This window comes from Pongo abelii, chromosome 2 (assembly GCF_028885655.2).
Source record: "Pongo abelii isolate AG06213 chromosome 2, NHGRI_mPonAbe1-v2.0_pri, whole genome shotgun sequence".
Lineage (NCBI taxonomy): Eukaryota > Metazoa > Chordata > Mammalia > Primates > Hominidae > Pongo > Pongo abelii.
In genome coordinates this window covers 123850581-123872353 of record NC_085928.1, presented here as the reverse complement: position 1 = coordinate 123872353, position 21773 = coordinate 123850581, and the positions used below count along the sequence as shown (strand labels likewise).

Sequence of the window (21773 nt, the reverse complement as noted above, 5' to 3'; positions counted from 1 at the left end):
TTATTCTCAGTGTAATAAAAAGCGGCAAATGCAGATCACATACAAAAATCCTTATACCAGGAATTCTGGAAAACCACCTTCACTGCTTGTGGGCCAGCTGGCTCCCACAGATATGAAAAAATCCAGGGGCAGAAGGCTGACTAATAATTAAATTCCACCTTAGCTTTCATTGCAGGGTCATAAGTGTTTGCAGTTTCCTAATGATGATGGTAAATGGTTTCTCTTTTCTAAGACTTTAGGAAGAATATATAAACAACTTTTTAATCGGCCCATCTTTTTTCTCATCACTTTCAGTTCTATCAAAAGACTGTACAGTTTCAAGGTGTACAGGACTTTTCATAAGCACTATAGCTCCCATCACCAGAGAAAATAACTCAAATTTGAGAAAATAAAGAGGAAACTCAAACCCAAGAAAATATAAAGTGATCAAACTCAATTCAAATACATGACTGCTGTTTCTCCCATACATGCTTAGGTATGCACCTCTAAAAACTATAGACATTTTCTTACATTTTATAATGCCATTATGCCTCACAAAATTGACAATTCCTTGACACCATCTAATAGCCAGTTCATATTCAAAACTCCCCAACTGTTAAAAGGATTACTTTTTACAGTTGGCTTGTTGAAACTGGGATTTCAACAATCAGTTTGGTTGTTATGCCTCTTCGGTCTCTTTGAACCTAAAGAGATTATCACTGCTCCCTCTATTTTTTCCTCACGTCACTGGCCTGTTGAAGAAACCAGGTTGTCTGTTCTGTAGAACTTCTCGCACTCTAAATTTGTCTTTATAGTACTACCAGAAAGTTGTTTAATTATTAATCATTTTGGTATGCATGCAAGATCTTCCATATCTCTAGCTTTCTGGAACTTTGGAAACTTAGAACTTTCTAATCTGATGCTTCCTTAGGGGAATCCATGCTCTAGATTCTCTGGAAAATATTTCCCAAACTTCCCTGAGGACTATTGTCGTATTTCACTTTGGCCACTAAAAACAGTTTCCGAGTTTGTCTTGCTTATTTTTCTCTTGTGCTCTCTTCACTATTGCTTTTTCAACATTCCTCTCTTCTCATGACAATCAAGAATAATCTTTTAAAATGCAAGTCAGACTCCTGTCTTAAAACATCTCCAGTGACTACATTTGGAATACAGGCTAAAGGCCTTACCTTGACCTACCTGACCACCACCTGATCTGGTCTCTGCCCACCTCTGCAATTCCATCACCTGCTGCACACTCCCCTTCATTCAATACAACTTTTTTTGGCTGCTCAAAGACAGAGCTCTCTTCAGCTTTAAGCCTTGCAGTTGTTTACCAATTCTGCCAGAATGTCTTTCCCTCAAACATCTGCATGGCTTGCTGTTTTATCTTTATTCAGGTCTCAACTCAAAGATAACCTTAAAATCCCCTACCCAGATTACCCAAACCAAATAAGCCATCCCCATTTCAGCCTTCTACACCTCCCCCCAATACAGTACTATATCTATAACCTGTCTAATTATTTGTATACTATATCATCTCATGAACATGTTTTATTATTTTAAGACTACCTGATTTCCCTATTAATTAATTTGCTTATTTAGTGCCTTTCACTTTCCACTTGAATGTAAGCATCATGAAATCGGGGACCTTTTCTGTTTTCTATCTCCTGTGCCTAGAACCATGCCTGACACATAATAATTGTTCAATGCATCTTATTGAATAAATACCAAAAAAAGCTAGATTTCTTTTTTTCTTTTTACTTTTCCTTTTTTTTTCTTTTTTCTTTTTTCTGAGACAGAGTTTCACTCTTGTTGCCCAGGCTGGAGTGCAATGGCACGATCTCAGCTCACTGCAACCACCGCCTCCCAGGTTTAAGCAATTCTCCTGCCTCAGCCTCCCGAGTAGCTGGGATTACAAGCATGAAGCCACCATGCTTGACTAATTTTTGTATTTTTAGTAGAGACAGGGTTTCGCCATGTCAGGCTGGTCTCGAACTCCTGACGCCTACCTTGGCCTCTCAAAGTGCTGGGATTACAGGCGTGAGCCACCCTGCCTAGCCAGCTACATTTCTTTTGTATAGCACAAGCTCCAAGACTGGAATCTCTAGGTTATTTTTACGTTAGGTTAAAAACTGCTATAATACATATAATAAAATCTAAAGATAACCTTGCAATTTATATTTCTTAAAGACCAGAATTACACATTATTTACATTTTCTAAGCATGTTTTAGAAAAAAATATTCTCTACCTTTGTAACCACCTCATTTCTTACACATAGCGCAAACAATCCAACATCAAAATGACTTATTTTCCCATTGCTCCAAAGCTAATACACTCTCATTATTTTATAAAAAGAGAAAACTGTATGCAGTATTGTACATTCACTTAATTGACTTTTCACATGCAGGCACCACTACATCACAGATGAATATTTGCAGTACAATCATTATGCAATTTATATATCAAGATAGAGGTCATAATTTATTCAATATTATCCTTGGTAATTATTATTGAGCATTTTAATTTTCAATACTTAAAGGCAAGTATATTCTGTGAATCCAACAAAGGAAAAGTACTCACTAATAGAGTAAATTAACATAATAGACTCTATGAATTAAGCTAATGACTTGTTTTTAAGTCTGCAACACAAAAACCAATGAAATATATAACAGATTAGAAAATTACCACCTTCATCACTGTTAACTGACAAAATCACAAGCACAATTATGCAATCACTTACTTCCATCAGTAACTTGAATCCTTCTCTTTTCTTGATTTCATCTACTAGGTACCTAAAATTAAAAGTCACAATAATATTTATAATCTCCAATGTAAAAGTGTCATGAACATGACTGATGTATGACAAAACTGATTCAGAGACAGGGCTTGGAGATAAGAAAGATACAGATAAAGGTCAAGGTGTACAGGCAGAGCTATGAATCGATAAATACTCCAGACTTACTATAATTTCCTTGGCCTGAGTAAAAAGATGTTATCTTTTTGATGATGATGATATCTATCTCACATGTTAGCATCAGGCTTTTAACCCTGATGTGAAAAGCCAGATAAAGCAGGCTGGATATATATGTCTGAACATGTGGGTCTTACATTCATATCCTAAATGGGGGATTTAACATAGGTACTTATTAAATAGCTGGCTTGGAGGAAAGAGTGTTTTTTTTTAATTTTTATTTATTTATTTATTTATTTATTTATTTATTTATTTGTGCGTGTGTCTAATCCTGCTTTGTAAGTTCATTTAAAATCAAGGAAGATCAACATAATCTTTTCTAAGTCCAGCACAGAAGGAGGACTGATAATCAGTATCATGTTAAAAGTAAGTGGGCTGATTATCCTCAGCAAACACAGGAACAGAAAACCAAACACTGCATGCCATGTTCTCGCTTATAAGTGGGAGCTGAACAGTGAGAACACATGGACACAGGGAGGGGAGCAACACACACTAGGGCCTGTCTGGGGAGGATGAGGGGAGAGTATTAGGGAAAAGAGCTAATGCATGTGGGGCTTAATACCTAGGTGGTGGGTTAAGTGCAGCAAACTGTGGTACATGTTTTTACCTAGGTAACCTGCACATCCTGCACATGTACCCCAAAACTTAAAAAATACAAGAAAAAATAAACCTGAATAAGAGGGGAAAAAAGTGGGCTGTAGCCATTGATAGAATATCTATAAAGTCATTTTGAATGTTGGGGGAAAGAGAATTATCACACCTAAGTAAAGGGCATAGATGAAATATGGAATATGAGTGAAAAAAGACTAAAACAACATTGAGAACATGGTGCTCTATATAATAACATTGACTCCTTTCTTCTAGGCTTGGCTTTCAGACTTCCGAGAAGTCTGAAATGGTTGGCTTTGAAAACTAGTGGTTCATGAGCCTTTAAAATATTCACAACACTTGAACCCAGTATTTCAAATCTAGGAATCAAACCTAAGGAAATAATAGAGACGCTGACAGAGCATTTATTGTGATTTTTATATAGAATATCAAAAAATCACACCAAACATCAGGAATGCCTTTGAAAACTAGCTTACAGTAAGTTATATGATCCTATGATCATGTCACTAAATCATAAATATTCAACTAATATTTAAAGACACAACCGTGCTCCCCTTGGGCCTCAAGTCTCTCACCTGTAGAACTGGACTAATACAATCTTCTTTTCCAATTTGAAATGGTTTTTTAAAAAATTGAAATCATAAACATGAAAAAATGCAGACTATAAAAACTGGAAAGGGATTATTATATCATTTTAGGAAGGACACTCTATAATGTGAATATGGAATATACTAGTTTTTAAGATGAAGTTCCTTTTTCCACATTTATATAGCTTTTTATATTAGGTTAAATATTGATGTTTGCATATAGATAATATCTTTGAAATATACAATCTTATTAAAAATTGTCAATATTAACTAGTAATATGAGAATCCTTGAGCAATAATGTGAGCATACACATGGGCATACATGCTCACAAAGTACTGGATGTTTTACATATGCCATTCTATGAACAGTTTCAGAAGACATGTAGCTATAAAGTTTTTATACCTTCTATCACACTGGCTAGCTTTCATAAAAAGCAATTCCATTGCTCAACAGATAGCAGAAAAAGTATTCAAAATCAGTAATAATCAAAGAAGTGCAAATTAAAACAATAATACAGGCATCCCTCGGGGGTATTGTAGGTTTGGTTCCAGAACACTACAATAAAGTGAATGCTGCAGGAAAGGGGGTCACAATTTTGGGGGTTCCTCAGTGTATATAAAGGTTACATTTACGGTATACTGTAGTCTGAGCATACAATGGCATTATATCTAAAACACAATGCACATGCCATGATTAAAAATACCTTATTGCTAAAAAGCACTAAGGATTATCTGAGACTTCAGTGAGTTGTAATCTTTTTGCTGCTTGGAGGGTCTTGCCTTGATGTTGATGGTTGCTGACTGATCAAAGGACTGAAGGTCGGGGTGGCTGGGACAATTTCTTATAATGCAACAGTGAAGTTTGCCACATTGCCTGACTCTTCTTTCGCAAAAGATTTCTCTGTAGTAGGCAATGCTGTTTGAAAGCATCTTACCCACAACAGAACTTCTTTCAAAATTAAAGTCAGTCCTTTCAAACCTTGCTGCTGCTTTGCCAACTAAGTTTATGTAATATTCTATATCCTTTATCCTTTCAACAATATTCACAACATGCTCACTGAGTAGATTTCTTCTCACGAAACCACTTTCTCTGCTCATCCATAGGAAGAGGCTCCTCATCCATTCAAGTTTTATCATGAGACTGCAGCAATTCAGTCACATCTTTGGGCTTCATTTCTAATTCTATTTCTCTCGCTGTTTTCACCACATCTTCAGTGACTTCCTTCCCTGAAGTCTTATACCCCTAAAAGTCAACCATAAGAGTTGGAATTAAGTTCTTCTAAATCCCCATTATTAGTATTTTGACCTCCTCCTATGAGTCATCAGTGTTTTCAGTGGTGTATAAAAGGCTAAACCCATAAAATTTTCAATTCACTTTGCCCAGATCCATCAGAGGAATCACTGATATCACAGCTATAGCCTTACAAAATATATTTCTTAAATAAGACTTGAAAGTCTAAATTACTTCTTGATCCATGAGCTGTAAAATGAATGTTGTGTTAGCAAGCATGGAAACAATATTAATCTCCTTGTACATCTCCATCAGAGCTCTTGAGTTACTAGGTGCATTGTCAATGAGCAGTAATATTTTGAAAAGAATCTTTTTTCTGAGCAGTAAGTCTCAAGTCTCAACAGTGGGCTTCAAATATTCAGTAAACCATGCTATAAAGAGATGTGCTGTCACAGGCTTTGTTGTTCCACTTAGAGTACAGGCAGAGTAAGTTTAGCATAAATCTGAAGAGTCTTAGAATTTTCAGAATGGTAAATGAGCATTGACTTCAACCTAAAATCACCAGCTACATTAGCTCCTAACAATAGATTCAGCCTGTCTTTGAAGCTTTGAAGACAGGCATTGACTTCCCTCTGGTCATGAAACTCGTAGGTGGCAGCTTCTTCCAATATAAGACTGACTTGCCTACGTTGAAAACCTGTTTAATGTAGCCACATTCTTCAATGATCTTAGCTAGACCTTCAGGATAACTTGCTCAGTTTCTCCATCAGCATTTGCTGCTTCACCTTGCACTTTTATGTTATGAGACAGCTTCTGTACTCGAACCTCATGAACCAACCTCTGCTAGCTTCCAACTTTCCTTATTCATCTTCCGCACCTCTCTCAGCATTCATAGAATTGAAGAAAGTTGGGGTCTTGCTCTGAATTGGGCTTTGGCTTAAGGCAATGTCATGCCTGGTTTGATCTATCCAGAACTCTAAAACCTTCACATCAGCAATAAGGTTGTTTTGCTTTCTTATTATTCATGTATTCACTAAAGTAGAACCTCTAATTTCCTTCAAGAACTTTTCCTTTGCATTCATAACTTTGGCTATTTGGCACAAGAGGCCTAACTTTGTCTTGGCTTTTGGCATGCCATCCTCACTAAGCTTAACCATTTCCAGATTATTCGAAGTGACAGACATGTGACTCTTCCTTTCATTTGAACAGTCAGAGGCCATTGTAGAGTTATTAGTTGGCCTAATTTTGATATTGCTCTGTCTCAGGAAATTGGAAAGCCTGAATAGGAGAGATGGGGGGAATGGCCAGTTGGACAGCAGTCAGAACACACTCAGTATTTATTAAGTTTTCCAGCTTCTATGGGTAAATTCTATGGAGCCCCAGAACAATTACAACAGTAACATCAAACAGAACTGATGACTCAAACATTTTTATGATGAGAATTACCAAAACATAACACAGACATTGAAGTGAGCACATGCTGTTGGGAAAATGGCACTGATAGACTTGCTCCATGCAGGATTACCACAAACCCTCAATTTGTAAAAACAACAAAACCCCCAAAACACAATATCTGGAAAATAAGGTTAAGCACATAAAATGAAGTATTCCCTGTATTAACCATGTTTCCCAATGATACCAGAAACAAATTTTAGAGTGACAACATCCAGTGGTGGTGAGAATATGATACAAAGCTGCTACAAACCTTTTAAATTAGTAATACTCACATCTTATCAAGCAAACCAGTTTTGAAATGCTGGTCTACCAAGAAAAAAGTTATCAATATCAAGGATAGATAGTACATACAAATATATGTGCACATATATGCTGTTATATCTAAATCTCTGTACTGTGGGTGTATAGGTGTATTCCATACAAAATAACTACAAACAAGATTAATATTCATAAATAGTGAATTAAAATGCGGACTACAGCAACATAATATATGCAGCTATTAAAATGAATGAATTATATCCACTTAAAGCACAGGATGATCATGATAAATTAGTAAAAGATAAAAGTGAGGTTCTGAGAAATGGGGATGATTTGATTCAATTTTTCACTTTTAAAAAAAAAAAATCCACATGTATATACAAACAGTATGGAAGGATACGTCATAAATTGTTAGCTTACCTGAGGGAGGGGGAAAGAAGATGCAATGGGGGTGGGGGGTTTTCCATTCCCTTTTCATATCTCCTTTCAAAGTTTCATACATGTGGTTAGTTGTATAGTTTTTGAAAAACTTAAAAATATAAAACAAATAGACGAATATACTTCCTACCTATAGGAGAAAAGCTTTATGAACCATCCTTTTTCTCACCTTTTCAGGCACAAATGTACTGGCAATCTGTTAACTCAAAAGCTTATGTTATGATTTCATCCTGAACTGAGGCTATGAAGAAAGCTTTCTCCAGAAATCTTGGGAATAACTTTAGAAGATTCTAATTGTGCAGCTAAATAACTTTGAATCTAGGCAAATTCCTAAGTCTTCCTGAGCCTGCCTCCATTCCCTCATGCATGTAAAGATATACAAAAAAATTGGTAAAATCCTTCCCTTACAAGTTATGGCTACACAAAACTTGCATGTATTAACCATAGTATCATTTTAAAAATGCTTGTCAAACTGGCTAAAGGTGCTCCTAGGGGAAAGGCATCCTAAAACAGAGCTGAATTATTTCTGTTAAAACTCTTTTTGCTAACCATGTAGATCTGGGCTTTGTGTTGGGGTAATGTTCCTATTGCAGTCACTCTCGGAGCCTGTAAAGCCCAGTGATATGGTTTGGCTGTGTCCTCACCCAAATGTCATCCTGAATTGTAGCTCCCATAATCCCCATGGGTCATGGGAGGGACCTGGTAGGAGGTAATTGAATCATGGGGGTGGGTTTTCTCATGCTGTTTTCATGACAGTGAATAAGTCTCACAGGATCTGATGGTTTAATAAAGGGCAGTTCCCCTGCAGATGCTCTTACCTGCTGCCATGTAAGACGTGCCTTTGCTCCCCCTTCACCTTCTGCCATGATTGTGAGGTCTCCCCAGCCACGTGGAACTGTGAGCCCATTGAAACTTTTTCTTTATAAATTTGCCTAGTCTCAGATATGTCTTTATTAGCAGCATGAGAATGGACTGATACACCCAGTGTAACACTCCAGCTGAGTTGAAAGTAGAGGTGATTTGAGGCAAGAGGGGATGCAGCTATTACTATGATAACAAAGGTCTTACACCAGAGTTTTCAAACTATGCTTTGTGGTATGCCATCTTAATAGGTTTTCCACATAAGTTTCACTATTAAATAAGTTTGAACACTGCTAGGCATATCAATTAGATTGATTTTTGTCTATGCTTAGAAGAAGTACACTTGGCCCAGGCATGGTGGCTTATGCCTATAATCCTAGCACTTTGGGAGGCTGAGGTGGGCAGATTGTTTGAGTCCAGGAGTTCAAGACCAGCCTGGGCAACATGGTGAAACCCCATCTCTACAAAGAATACAAAAATTAGCCGGGTGTGGAAGTATACATCCGTGGTCCCAGCTACTCAGGAGGCTGAGGTAGGAAGGAGGATCACTTGAGCCTGGGAGGTGGAGGTTGCAGTGAGCCATAATTGTACCACTGCACTCCAGCCTAGGTGACAGAGCAAGATCATCTCCAACAAAAAACTATACTTGGCTTAATTTATAAGGCCATTTGTCAAGCTGGTTGGATTGTTCAATAATATCAGGAACCAGTTATTTACTATAATTTCAGTTAGCCATGCTCTGTGTTAGGGAGGTTTCCTCTCATGTTCACAAGACAGCTGCTACAGCTCCATATATCCCATCCTTATACAGCAGTGTCCAAAGAGTGGAGGGGGCTACAGCAAAAGCACTTAAGTTCTACTTAGGTAAGAATACAAGGTTCTACAGGCAAGAGAGAATGGTCCTTGGTGAGCAAATCAACAGTGTCTGCATATTGATTAAAGTTAAAAAATGCTTCTATATTACAGGCTCTCTCAAAGTTTTAAATGTCCTAATGAGTACTTCGAGTTTCCAGAAGAGGAATGATATAGTAGTTAGCATCTCCCAGACATATTTAACCGTGGAACTATTTTGTGAGGGATCATCTATTAAGATCTCTTGGAAGTCTAATAAATGTTGGTTTAGAAGTGTGTCTACTATAAAGTACCCTATCCTCTTCTTAAATAAATGCTTAAATGAAATGAGTTGTTGGGAGGAAAGCCAAAATGTTTTAAGTCACCTCTGCCTATGTTTCTAGGGATGATTTATTCCTCATAACATTTTTTTCAATTTATGAAAACAGCCTAAAGACAAAATACATTTAATAAACTAATCTTACATGGTGCAAGCCAGAAAAAAAGTACATTCAGTTTGGGGACATAATGCAGAAACCATAAACTACTATCAAAAGGCATTCAAGTAAGTGGACTTGAAAAGCAGTAATAACTTCATAAAACTCTTTGTCCCTTCCACTAACCTTGGAATACAAGAGAGAAAAAAAATACATATTATTAAAAGTTTTCACCAATCCTACTGTGGGGTAATAACATATTAATATTCTGGCTTGAGCTTGGCATATGCATTAATGATAAACTTGCTGCAAAACAATTTTTCTTCCCTACAAATATGCTTCTAACATTAGAGAATCTCAGTTCTCAGATTGGTTATATAAATCTCCCCCATTGTTGTTATTTCTCTTGTCCTTTTGCAAGACATTCTTTCCTCTCTGAAAATAGCCTTTCCCGTCCCTTTCTTACTTCAGCAGCCACTTAGCGCCTCCCTGAACCATTTTGGACCAAGTTTCTCTCCTAATCTCATCTTCTCATTTGAAATCTCTTCTGATGCATTGAGCCTCCCAGAACTCCTGAGATTTTTCCATCTGCTTTCCGTATGCTCTGCATATATCAGCACATGTCACATGACTTGTGGAATTCATCACAGACACCCACGTGCTCTATTCTACTGTAATTGTAACTTTTAAAAAGTTTACCAATATAAAGATAAAAACAGACTGTTCCCTAGTCTTCCAGACTCTGTACCTCCCATCACCTAGAGAGATACACTGGCACAAAAGCACCATTGTAACTGCTCACCTTTTCCATACTGATAACAATAAACCCCTCTGTATCCATGCAAGTCTATGAAATGATTTCCATCTGAGAGATTGCAGAGATTGTGTGTCAAGGGAATAGATAAATGATACTCTGGAGACCAAACAAAGTAGCAGAGTGGGAGTTCCTGAGCTGTTTGTTGTTGTTGAAAAGACTTAGACATGACTCTTCTAAGCCTGCTTGAAAAATTATCCCTTAGTGGATATCCATTTAACCTGAATGCCATAACAAAGGCCTAGAAGGGTGCCCTCAGCAACAGGTAACCTTGTATAGTAAAACATTTTTTACTTTCCTAGGCAGACATCAGAAATGTACAGTCACTGGCTTTGTGCCATAGTGGTAGTTTTAAACCTGAGCCCCTCTGGGTTTCAATTATGCCCAGTAATCACATGTTGCTTTAGGGGTCCCAGTGTCACTGATTTTCAAACCAAAGAAAAAAAGCATTTTAGTAATTAATATTTTCTGGGAGAAATGTTCTCTCTTCAATTGGGTTGACAGGGTCAAATGGAAATTAGGAAAAGCCTTAGAGGTCTCCTAGGCACTAAATTTTTCCTTGCTAAATTTCTGACAACCCATAAAATTGGAATCATTGTCCTCTTGAAAGTGTCTGCTCTTACTTTCCCAGGGAAAGATGAAGAGGGCTATCTGATCGGTGCAGTGATCATTGGTCTATCAAAATCTTGTCTTTAAATCTTAGTCAATAAAAAAAACTTCAAAGTTAAGCTCCATTTAGATTCAGGAATATGGAAACATTATTTCTATGGAATCAGTATAATTATTCCTGTATCATTATCAAAGGAAAAGAGTTGCACAGCTTTTCCAGTATTTTAGAGACCCGACCCTAGGGCCTAGGGACGTGGATATTTTAGCTATAAGAGCCTGCCAATAACGTGCTCCTCAAATACTAATAAAATCATCATGTGCAGCTTTACTTTGCTAGAGTTATCTACTGAAAGAAGTTACACTTCTTGGAAACAAAACAATGTTACTGTGACTTAGAATTATTCCAGGTGGAGCCTTCCAACCATGGGTGAGATGCTTTTGATTTGGTAAACTCTGAAGCAAGTTGCCGGGCATCAGTGGGCTTCATGGGAAATATCTTGACTCTGTCAGTGGTTTGAACAGATTATGCTACTTGACATTATGCACATGGTTAGAAGACTGAAGAGTTAAGATGATAGCTGGAAGAGTTAAGATTATGGCTCACAGAACCAGTGGTGTTCCAGAACTAGATTGTAGTGGTTGAGAGTCCACTGTTAAATATTCAGGAATTTCATCAACTACAACCATTGGTAGCTTGCAATTTACTATGACAGAAATATTTACACCATGAAAATTTGCAGACACTACAAACTGGAGCTTTCTTTCTGAGAGCCAATTTACTGCCATACCACTGCATATAGGCTTAAGCAAACAGAATAGACCCTAGAATTGAGAAAATATTCTAGCTTTCCTAAAAAGTAGAACTACAAATGAATCAGTAATTTGAAAAGAAAATAAATCATGAAAATAAAGCTCTTCTGTTGCTAATTTACTATAAATCTTAATTCTAGAGAAACTCTTTCCAAGTTTTATAATTTCACATTCATACCAAATTGTACTCTGCCCTTTTCCTTGGCATTGGAGGCAGACTTTTGCCCACCCCAGGAATAGACTGTTGGATATCAAGAGTGTGGAAAGTTAAGGCAAAAAAACTATTATGAGTAACAGCAGGAAAGAGGAGGGATTATTTTTCAAATATTTAAACATAGGTCACAGTCTGCAGCAATGCTCACTAAAATGTTAATTCAATTCAACTTGACAAACATTTACAAACAATAAGTGTTTGTTGAATTGAATTGAAATGTTAACATTTATCCTCCTGTGATATTTCTCTGCAGAAATTAGAAAGTATTCTTAGACTGTAAACTAAATTCCACCCTGAGATGAATGTTAACTTTATAATAAATACAATCATAAAATATTTATAACCTTATTTCAAGACACTTCCCATTGAATTATTTCAAAGCTTAGACAAAATAATGCAGAGATTCTACCCCATTTAAATAGTGCGAGAAAATCCACAAAAAGGGAACAGAGCTTCCTGGACTTCTAATTTAGTGAGCAGCTATAAATAATTTATGGTAGACCATAGACCATCTTGTTTTTTCACCACTGGGTTATCTCCCCACTTCTAATAGAAGCACTTTAACCCTATCTCTAACAAAGGTACCTTCATCTAGGCTCAGTACACATTCTATAGAGGAATTGACACTCCCCAGTGCGGAGAGAGAGCAGGTGAATCATCACTACTACTGAGAGCATCGCATTGCCCTGGAAACCATGACTGATTCAGAGATGGATATTTACCTCACTCTCAAATAATTAAACTTTCCTCGGGATTGTTGAGAGAGGAGTACTTTATCTTTTTTGATCTTAAACTTGAACCTGGAAGAATATAGATCTGACACTCTTTGCATCCATCTTCCTCCATAGGAATAAACCCAACCTGAAGGAAAGCAGAACTGAAAGATGCAGAGAGACTGAAGACTGCTGATATTGTTTAAGCACCTAGATCAAGCCTTCTGAAAGTCATCACTACACTAGTCTTAAAAGCCTTAAATTACCTTTGTTTATAATATCTTGAGTTAGTTTCCATCGCTTACTACCAAGAGTCCTCATGTAATATTCACAGGTTTTTCAAACTACTTCATACCCATAATCACCAGAATTACTGACTTCTAAAAGTCTTCTGAAAATGCCAAAGCCATCTCTTTACCTGTCCTTATATCCAAGCCCTTTGCCATGTAACTTTGCAATTCTTCCTGCTAAAAGGCAGAGGGCACTTCCCACCTCCTCACATTGGGTTTAGCCATATGATTTTCTTTGACCAAAGGAGTATAACGCAATCAGCTACAGATATAATACAATCAGGAGTTTAAAGTGGGCTTACATAATTGGTTTGCCTTCTTGGCCTTCTGTCACGGCCATCTCAAGAATATGTGCCGGCTGGTATGCTGATCAAGGAATATGAAAGACATGTGGGGAGTGGACTCAAACACCCCAGCCACTGTGATATGATATAAAGTCATGCTAGCCAACATTTAGACCTCTAGGGGGAAAACAATTGTTGTTTTAACACATTCAGACAGCTTGTTGCTCAGAATACCCATACCACTCCCAGTATAGAAAGAAGAAATTGCTATAAATCTCTAAGAAGGTCCTACATGATTTTCCAAGTGAAATGTTAACAGGGAGTAAAAGAAAGGCTATCCAAACCAGAGTTCAAAGCCTAATGCCTATATACTGGCCAAGCAGTTAAGTAAATAATAACTAAAACTTAAAGAGCGTGTAGGACACCCCAGGCATTGATCTAAGTGTTCTACATGTATCAATTCCTTTAATCTTTACAGTAACTGTTTGAGATATGTGCTATTATCATTTTCCTGGGACAAAACTGAGGTGCAGAGAGACTAAGAAACTTGCCCCAGTCACATAGGATTTAGGTCTTGAATCCAGGTTGTCTGTACCTCTATGCTATTAGGCTAGATTTGTTTTTTGGCAGTTTTTTTTTTTTTTTTTTTAAACTGTAAGAAATGATAGGGACTGTGTTTTTCCAGGCATCATCATGTTCAGCTAATTGTTACCATGTGGGATTGAGAGCATTCTAAGCTTTGAGAAAAGCAAAAAATCCAGGTTTTTGAGAAATTTATTTTTTTAAAAAAGCATTTCAAATATTTAAATGTTTGAATGTTTAACACCATGAAAGTTAACCCTGAACAGTATAAGCCCAACAAAACACATTTAAAACTAAATTTGGCTATGGCCTGTCCACCACTGATCTAAGTTTAGCAGTTCAGTCCTACTCAAGTAGCAATGTCTGGCACCTATATCTCGAGCTTTTCTAATGTTCTTGAAAGTGTGACAACGGTTTTATTTCTAATGTTACTACAAGGCAAGTAAACATGGTGCTTCCTCACTGCTTAAGCTGCCACCACAACTCACAGATCATCTGCTTTTCAGGTCCTTAATGTCACATCCAGACTTTTGCGTCACCTCACATCCAGAGACTTGGGCCTGCTGCTCCTTCCACCTGGGTCATTCTTCTCCCCTTCTGTTTTAGTCCGTTTTCACACTGCTGATAAAGACATACCCGAGACTGGGAAGAAAAAGGTTTAATTGAACTTATAGCTCCACAGTTCCCTGAGGCTGGGGAGGCCTCAGAATCATGGTGGGAGGCAAAAGGCACTTCTTACATGGAAGTGGCAAGAGAAAAAGAAATGCAAAAGCAGAAACCCCTGATAAAACCATCAGAGCTTGTGAGACTTACGCACTACCACGACAGCAGTATGGGGGGAACCGCCCCCATGATTCAAATTATCTCCCACTGGGTCCCTCCCACAACACCTGGAAATTATGGGAGTAGAATTCAAGATGAGATTTGGGTGAGGACACAGAGCCAAACTATGTCATTCTGCCCCTGGCCCCTCCAAATCTCATGTGCTCACATTTCAAAACCAATCAAACCTTCCCAACAGTCCCCTAAAGTCTTAACCCATTCTAGCATTAATCCAAAAGTCCACAGTCCAAGGTTTCATCTGAGACAAGGCAAGTCTCTTCTGCCTATGAACCTGTAAAATCAAAAGCAGGCTAGTAACTTCCTAGATACAATGGGGATACAGGTATTGGGTAAATACAGCCATTCTAAACGGGAGAAATTGGTCAAAACAAAGGGGTTACAGGACTCATGCAAGTCTGAATTCCAGCAGGGCAGTCAAATTCTAAAGTTCCAGAATGATCTCCTTTGACTCCATGTCTCATATCTGGGTCACGCTGATGCAAGAGGTGGGTTTCCATAGCCTTTGGCAGCTCCACTCCTGTGGCTTTGCAGGGTATAGCCCCCATCGTGGCTGCTTTCACGTGCTGGTGTTGAGTGTCTGCGGCTTTTCCAGGTGCACGGTGTAAGCTGTCAGTGGATCTACCATTCTGGGGTCTGGAGGATGGTGGCCTTTGTCTCACAGCTCCACTAGGCAGTGCCCCAGTAGGGACTCTGTGTGGGGGCTCTGACCCCACATTTCCCTTCTGTACTACCCTAGCTGAGGGCCTACATGAGGGCCCCCTCCCCTGCAGCAAACTTTTGCCTGGGAATCCAGGCGTTTCCATACCTCTTCTGAAATCTAGGTGGAGGTTCCCAAACCTCAATTCTTGACTTGTGTGCCCACAGGCTCAACACCACGTGGAAGCTGCTAAGGTTTGGGGCTTGCACCCCATGAAACCATGGGCTGAGCTGCACCTTGGCCCCTTTTAGCAATGGCTGGAGCAGCTGGGATGTAGGGCACCAAGTCTGTAGGCTGCACACAGCTTGGGGACCCTGTGTGTCCCCAAGCCCATGAAACCATTTATTCCTCCTAGGCTTTTGGGTCTGTGATGGGAGGGACTGCCATGAAGACCTATGACATGCCCTGGAGACATTTTCCCCATTGTCTTGAGGATTATCATTCAGTTCCTTGTTACTTATGCAAATTTCTGCAGCTAGTTTGAATTTCTCCTCAAAAAATGGGTTTTTTCTACTGCATCATCAGGCTGAAAATTTTCTGAACTTTTATGCTGTTTCCCTTTTAAAACGGAATGTTTTTAATAGCACCCAAGTCACCTCTTGAATGCTTTGCTGCTTAATTTCTTCCATCAGATACCATAAATCATCTCAAGTTCAAAGTTTCACAAATCTCTAGGACAGGGGCATTTGCTAAAACGTAACAAGAGTCAACTTTGCTCCAGTTCCCAACAAGTTCCTCATCTCCATCTGAGACTACCTCAGCCTGGACCTTATTGTTCATATCACTATCAGCATTTTTGTCAAAGCCATTCAACAAGTCTCTAGGAAGTTCTGAATTTTCCTGTCGTCTTCTGAGCCCTTCAAACTGTTTCAACCTCTGCCTGTTACCCAGTTCCAAAGTCGCTTCCATATTTTTGGGTATCTTTTCGGGTATCTTTTCAGCAGCACCCCATTCTACTGGTACTAATTTACCGTATTAGTCCGTTTTCATGCTGCTGATAAATACATACCCGAGACTGGGAAGAAAAATGTTTAATTGGACTTACAGTTCCACATGGCTGGGGAGGCCTCAATTCATGGCGGAAGCCAAAAGGCACTTCTTGCATGGCGGTAGCAAGAGAAAACGAGGAAGAATGCAAAATAGAAACCCCTGATAAAACCATCAGATCTTGTGAGACTTATTTTCACTATCACAGTGCAGTATGGGGAAAATAGCCCCCATAATTCAAATTATTTCCCACCAGGTCCCTCCCACAACACCTAGGAATTACGGAAATACAATTCAAGATGAGATTTGGGTGGGGACACAGAGTCAAACGATATCACCTTCTCTTCATTAGATCTCAGTTGAAAGTCACTTCCTCCAAGGAGCCTCTGCCAGTGTTCCTCAAGAACACACTAGAGAGAGCCCTCCTGATTGGTCTTGGACTCTATACCTCACCTTGCCAAAAATGAGGGTCATTTGTGTATCTCACTAGGCTAGGATCTCGGAGGGAGGTGGTAGGACTGCTCTGTTCATAATTCCTAACAGTAGGTACTGAGAAAATGTGTATTGGATGAAATAATGCACAAATGAAAACATGTACTTGCAACACATTTCAAGTATTACTTTCCTTAGGTCTTCCTATTATAGACACACACACACACACACACACACACACACACACACAGAGAGAGAGAGAGAGAAAGAGGCTAGTACCTAGATAAAGCAAGAGCACGATTAACTCTTTCTTCAAGGCCTAATGTACCCAGGGCCTTCCAGGTCATCCAGAACTTGAATGCATCTGGTCTTCTGCTACATTGGATAGACTTGTCTCCTGTGTCATAGCTCACATCATAGAATTTATCCTGCTGGAAGAGGTAAGATGCCTTGGCAGAGTAGCATTTTTTAAGAAGATCCTTTGAAAAAGGAAAAAAAGATTGCAAGACTTAAACTTTAGAATATAACTTGATTTTGAAAGCACACACACATGTACACACACAATGTGCATATTCTACCTGTGCCAAATGTACATCTCACTTTATGACTGCCTTACATCAGACACAATCAGTGTACATTGACTTTGATACACATTACCCACGGTGTTACCAAACAAAACCTCAGAGCTGACAATGCTAAAATCCATCTTCACAATTTTACTGAGTATTGAGAAGCTGAGAAGACCATGTCATTATCACTATGACATCAAGATGGGCCAGTTTTTCAGTGTGAATAAAACTGTCTATAACTCAAAGTGCTCTCCATTGGCCAGAAAAAAAAACCTGACATATTTACATATTTTATACAATTTCATAAGCAAAAAAACTAGGTTTTTAAGACCTTCTCCTTTCATATTCATTTGAAAAGGCTAGACCCGACATAACTCAGATAAAAACCCAGTGAAAGAGCTATGGAAGAGGTAAACAAGAGCCAACAAGTTTTCACTACCACAGAACATCAGCTATAATCCCACAGGGCCTTTCGTGTTTGTCTCCTGCTGGTTTTATTTGCTACCAAATTCCATTTGTATTTACTGACTTGTTATCATTAAGAAATGGTGATAATTTACTATTCATCATGATTACAGGGTCTTTGTCTCGACCTCAAATCATTAAAGTTGAAGCCATGTTGTCTTCAATGTCATCTAGTGCCTATAAAAGCCAAGATTTCCTAATCGATCATTTACAGCCCTGACAACTCCCCCAAAATATTTCAGATCCTTATGCTCCTCAGTGGAGCCAATGTACTCAATGTCCTTGACCCACTACATCATGTCTCATCTATGTCTTATACCATTTGCTTGAATCTAACTCTTTTATTATGATACTTGACACTTTCAAAAGAATATATGCAGTCTATTTATAAGCTGTGAAGTTTACTGACACTAAACATAGCCTGCCTTCTTTCCTAGGTCTGCCCTGCCATCAGGTCCCATCTTAACTTTTTCTTCCCCTTCAGCTTCATCTGCCCATCTCATTGGGCTCAAAGGAATAACTGGTATTTGGCTGCATTTGTTGGCCTTGGGTCCTGTGCTTTCCGCATGCAATGAGCAGTCACTACCTATATTCTCTCCTTGTGTGGTCAAGCAGGTTCTTGGAAGCAGGAATCTTCCTATCTATTGTTATATCCACGCAGCTTGACACTGCTGGGCACAGAGCACTCTCATTAAGCTATCAAGACAATGATTCCGCTCCCAGTGCCCTGACATGTGGTATGAATAAACACAGTTAGATGAGCTTCTCATTTGGTGAATTTTCCAAACTTTAACAATGCAAAACTACTAGTGCTGTACAGGAAGCTACAAAAAAGCTTCAGTAGACATGGGGGTCCTAGAAAATGTTTCCTTCTGATCAGAGAATGTATTAAATGTGCTTCATTTGACTAATCAGCTTGTGCTAATTAGTTGAATGAAAAGGAAATCTCAAGGTATCACATTTCAAATGAAAGCATAAGTTTGCTGACTTAATTTAAGCAACATTGTCTTGTGTAGATACTAGTCTGGATCTAAATATATTCCATTATCAAAAAGTATGATTTTATACCACAGAGAAATTATATACCAAATATAACCAAGAATTACAATATGCCCCTCATCCAGTATCCACAATAAACTGAGTATAAAACTGATAAGGCTGGGCACTGTGGCTCACACCTGTAATCTCAATGCTTTGGAGGGCTAAGGCAAGAGGATCACCTGAGGCCAGCAGTTTAATACAAGCCGGGGCAACATAGTGAGACCTCATCTCTACAAACATAAAAATTAGTTGGGCATGGTGGAATGTGCCTGTGGTTGTGGCGTATGCCTGAAGTTGGGAAGATCACTTGAGCCCATGAGGTCGAGGCTGCAGTAAGCTGTGAGCACACCACAGCTCACCAGCTTATGCAACACAGCAGGACCCTGTCTCTAGAATAAGAATAAAAAATATTAGTATGCCTTCAGCCTGGTTCCGATGGGTATTCTTGAGAGATACAGGGAAAGAGCAGATTGCTCTGACCTGAACACTAAAGTAAAAAAATCCCTTACTTTTAAGTCTTATATTTTATCATCAATATCTCTCCTCTGATCACAGTTGCCACTGCTGCATCTCCCTGCCCTCAAAAGTCAGGAAATTTGGTTGTTTCCATAGCAACTACACTGACCATATACTATAACACTAAAAGGCCACTGCGTGTACTTCAAGGACAAATGCGCACATGTTCACGACACAGGCACACACACACACACTTGCATTATGATTATAAATTTACTGTCATCAACCATGAAAGATTAAAAATCCTCAAAGCAAACGAACTTTGGACATTTCTTGAGCAAGTTTTAGGGGCCCTATGGTAGTGATTGAAAGGGAGAGGAGGCTCATCCATTATCAGAAGACAAATCGTATCATCATAAGCAAGTGGAGAACAAGAGAGCCAAGACAGCAAATAGCAGAATAAACAATTGTCCTGCACTAGTGACAGTTAATTTTATGGCACTAAAAAATTCTGCCTTGGGAAGGTTTCCTAGAGAACAACTGGAGGCTTGGGATTTACTTTATCAAAAATAAACTTTCCTCCCAAAGATTTCACTTTGCATTTTTAGTTTATGTCCTTGTATTAAAATGGATGAGATGTCCTTTAGTTTCAAGACGTCAACTAAGATGCTCAGATCTCCAGAGAAAACATTTTAGAATAAGTATAGTAAAACTTAACATTGTTGAAAATAGTTATTATTGTGCTATCAAAGAGAAGCACCATATTTATCTTGCTCATCTTCATACTCTTAATCCTAGCAGGACAATAAAAATTAGTAATATGGCTTTCAGAGACAAGTATCCAATGAAAATACAAATTGATTTATATTGTGATATTAATTCAAACTCTTAGGGATTAGTAGACATTGTATTAGGACTTGGCAAATGAAGCTTAAGCAAAAGTGAGTATTTTTATAGGCTTTTGTATATTTAAAAATCTAGTCATATATAACCTTCAGGCACAGTTGAATCTGGTACTAAGTAATATCCATTATCAGGAATGTGTCCTTTCTTCTTGTTCTATTGTAGCCTATATTGGCCTCACTCCCTACATATGGAAAGCTGGTAGGAAGCCTGAAAACCAAAGCTTCCAAGTAGAATCTGTGAGCATGGAGAAGAGGCTCTGTTTGGAGACAGGAAATGATGAAGGGACAACTTCTGGTGGTGCTACTAACAAAGATACTCTTTTTGACTAACATTTAGTTACTTAGTCCGCATCCTCTAGGTTGAAGGCATACTAATATTTTTTATTCTTATTCTTATTTTTTATTTTATTATTATTCTAGAGACAGGGCCCTGCTGTGTTGTGTAGGCTGGTGAGCCGTGGTGTGCTCACAGCTCACTGCAGCCTCGACCTCATGGGCTCAAGTGATCTTCCCACTTCAGGCATACACCACAACCACAGGTACATTTCAAGATAAAAGATAAGTTCATTTATCTTTCTATAAATGCATCACCCTATTGTAGCAAGAATCCTGCTAGTCAGTTTGGAAAGAATCCACCACCCCAATATCACCCTTTATCTGACCAAATTCTTCATCCTTCATACTTATCTGACTCTTCTAGCCTGCCTTCAGCAAGAATCTTGTTAGATGTCTAACCTGTATCCTTTTATTCCTAATGTTTTCTTAGTCATTTTCTACCCATTGACTCCTAACCTGCCCCTTGGCTGTGAATCCCTACTTGTCCATGCTGTATTCAGAAGTGAGTCCCGTTATACTGAGGTGTATCTTCCTCATTGCAGTAGTTCCTGAACAAAGTGTTTTTACTACTTTACTGTCTGGTTTTCTTTAACATTACCCATGTAGAGAAGAGACTCTTGGCCTCCTAACCTCACTATCTTATATGAACCTTTTGTGACCAAACCTAGCAGGAAGCCAATTGGCAAAAGAGCCTGGAAAATATGGCTTTGAGGAGTCTGGCCCTTTTGCAGAGCAAAACAGAGGAAAGTAAAAAGTGGATTGGATTATACAGTAAAGAGAAGCACAGAATGACAATGACAAGCACAGAAACCACAACTTTTACTTTCCGTCTTTGCATTCACAACACCTAACCTAGCACATAATATTAATGACCAGAGCTAACATTTATTGAGCTCTTACTATTTTCCAGACACTTCATATATAATAATTCATTTAAATCTTGCAACAACCCAGTGAAATAAATTCTATTTTTGTCAACTCCATTGTACATTTTGCAACACAGCAAGTTAATTACCTAAGTTCATGTAGCTACTAGGTGATACGGCTAGGTTTCAAACCAAAACTTCT

At 38.5% G+C, this 21773-nt stretch overlaps 1 protein-coding gene across 1 annotated transcript in view; it reads right to left on the bottom strand.

Annotated features, from left to right (window-relative positions):
- GADL1 (glutamate decarboxylase like 1) overlaps positions 1-21773 on the bottom strand; it is a 166335-nt gene that overhangs the window by 55465 nt on the left and 89097 nt on the right. Inside the window, exons 12-13 of the mRNA XM_063722158.1 lie at positions 17213-17412; positions 2721-2772 (exon numbers count right to left, since the gene is read on the bottom strand). Of these exons, the coding sequence (XP_063578228.1) occupies positions 2721-2772; positions 17213-17412 (252 nt within the window). The remainder of the gene's footprint in view (positions 1-2720; positions 2773-17212; positions 17413-21773) is intronic.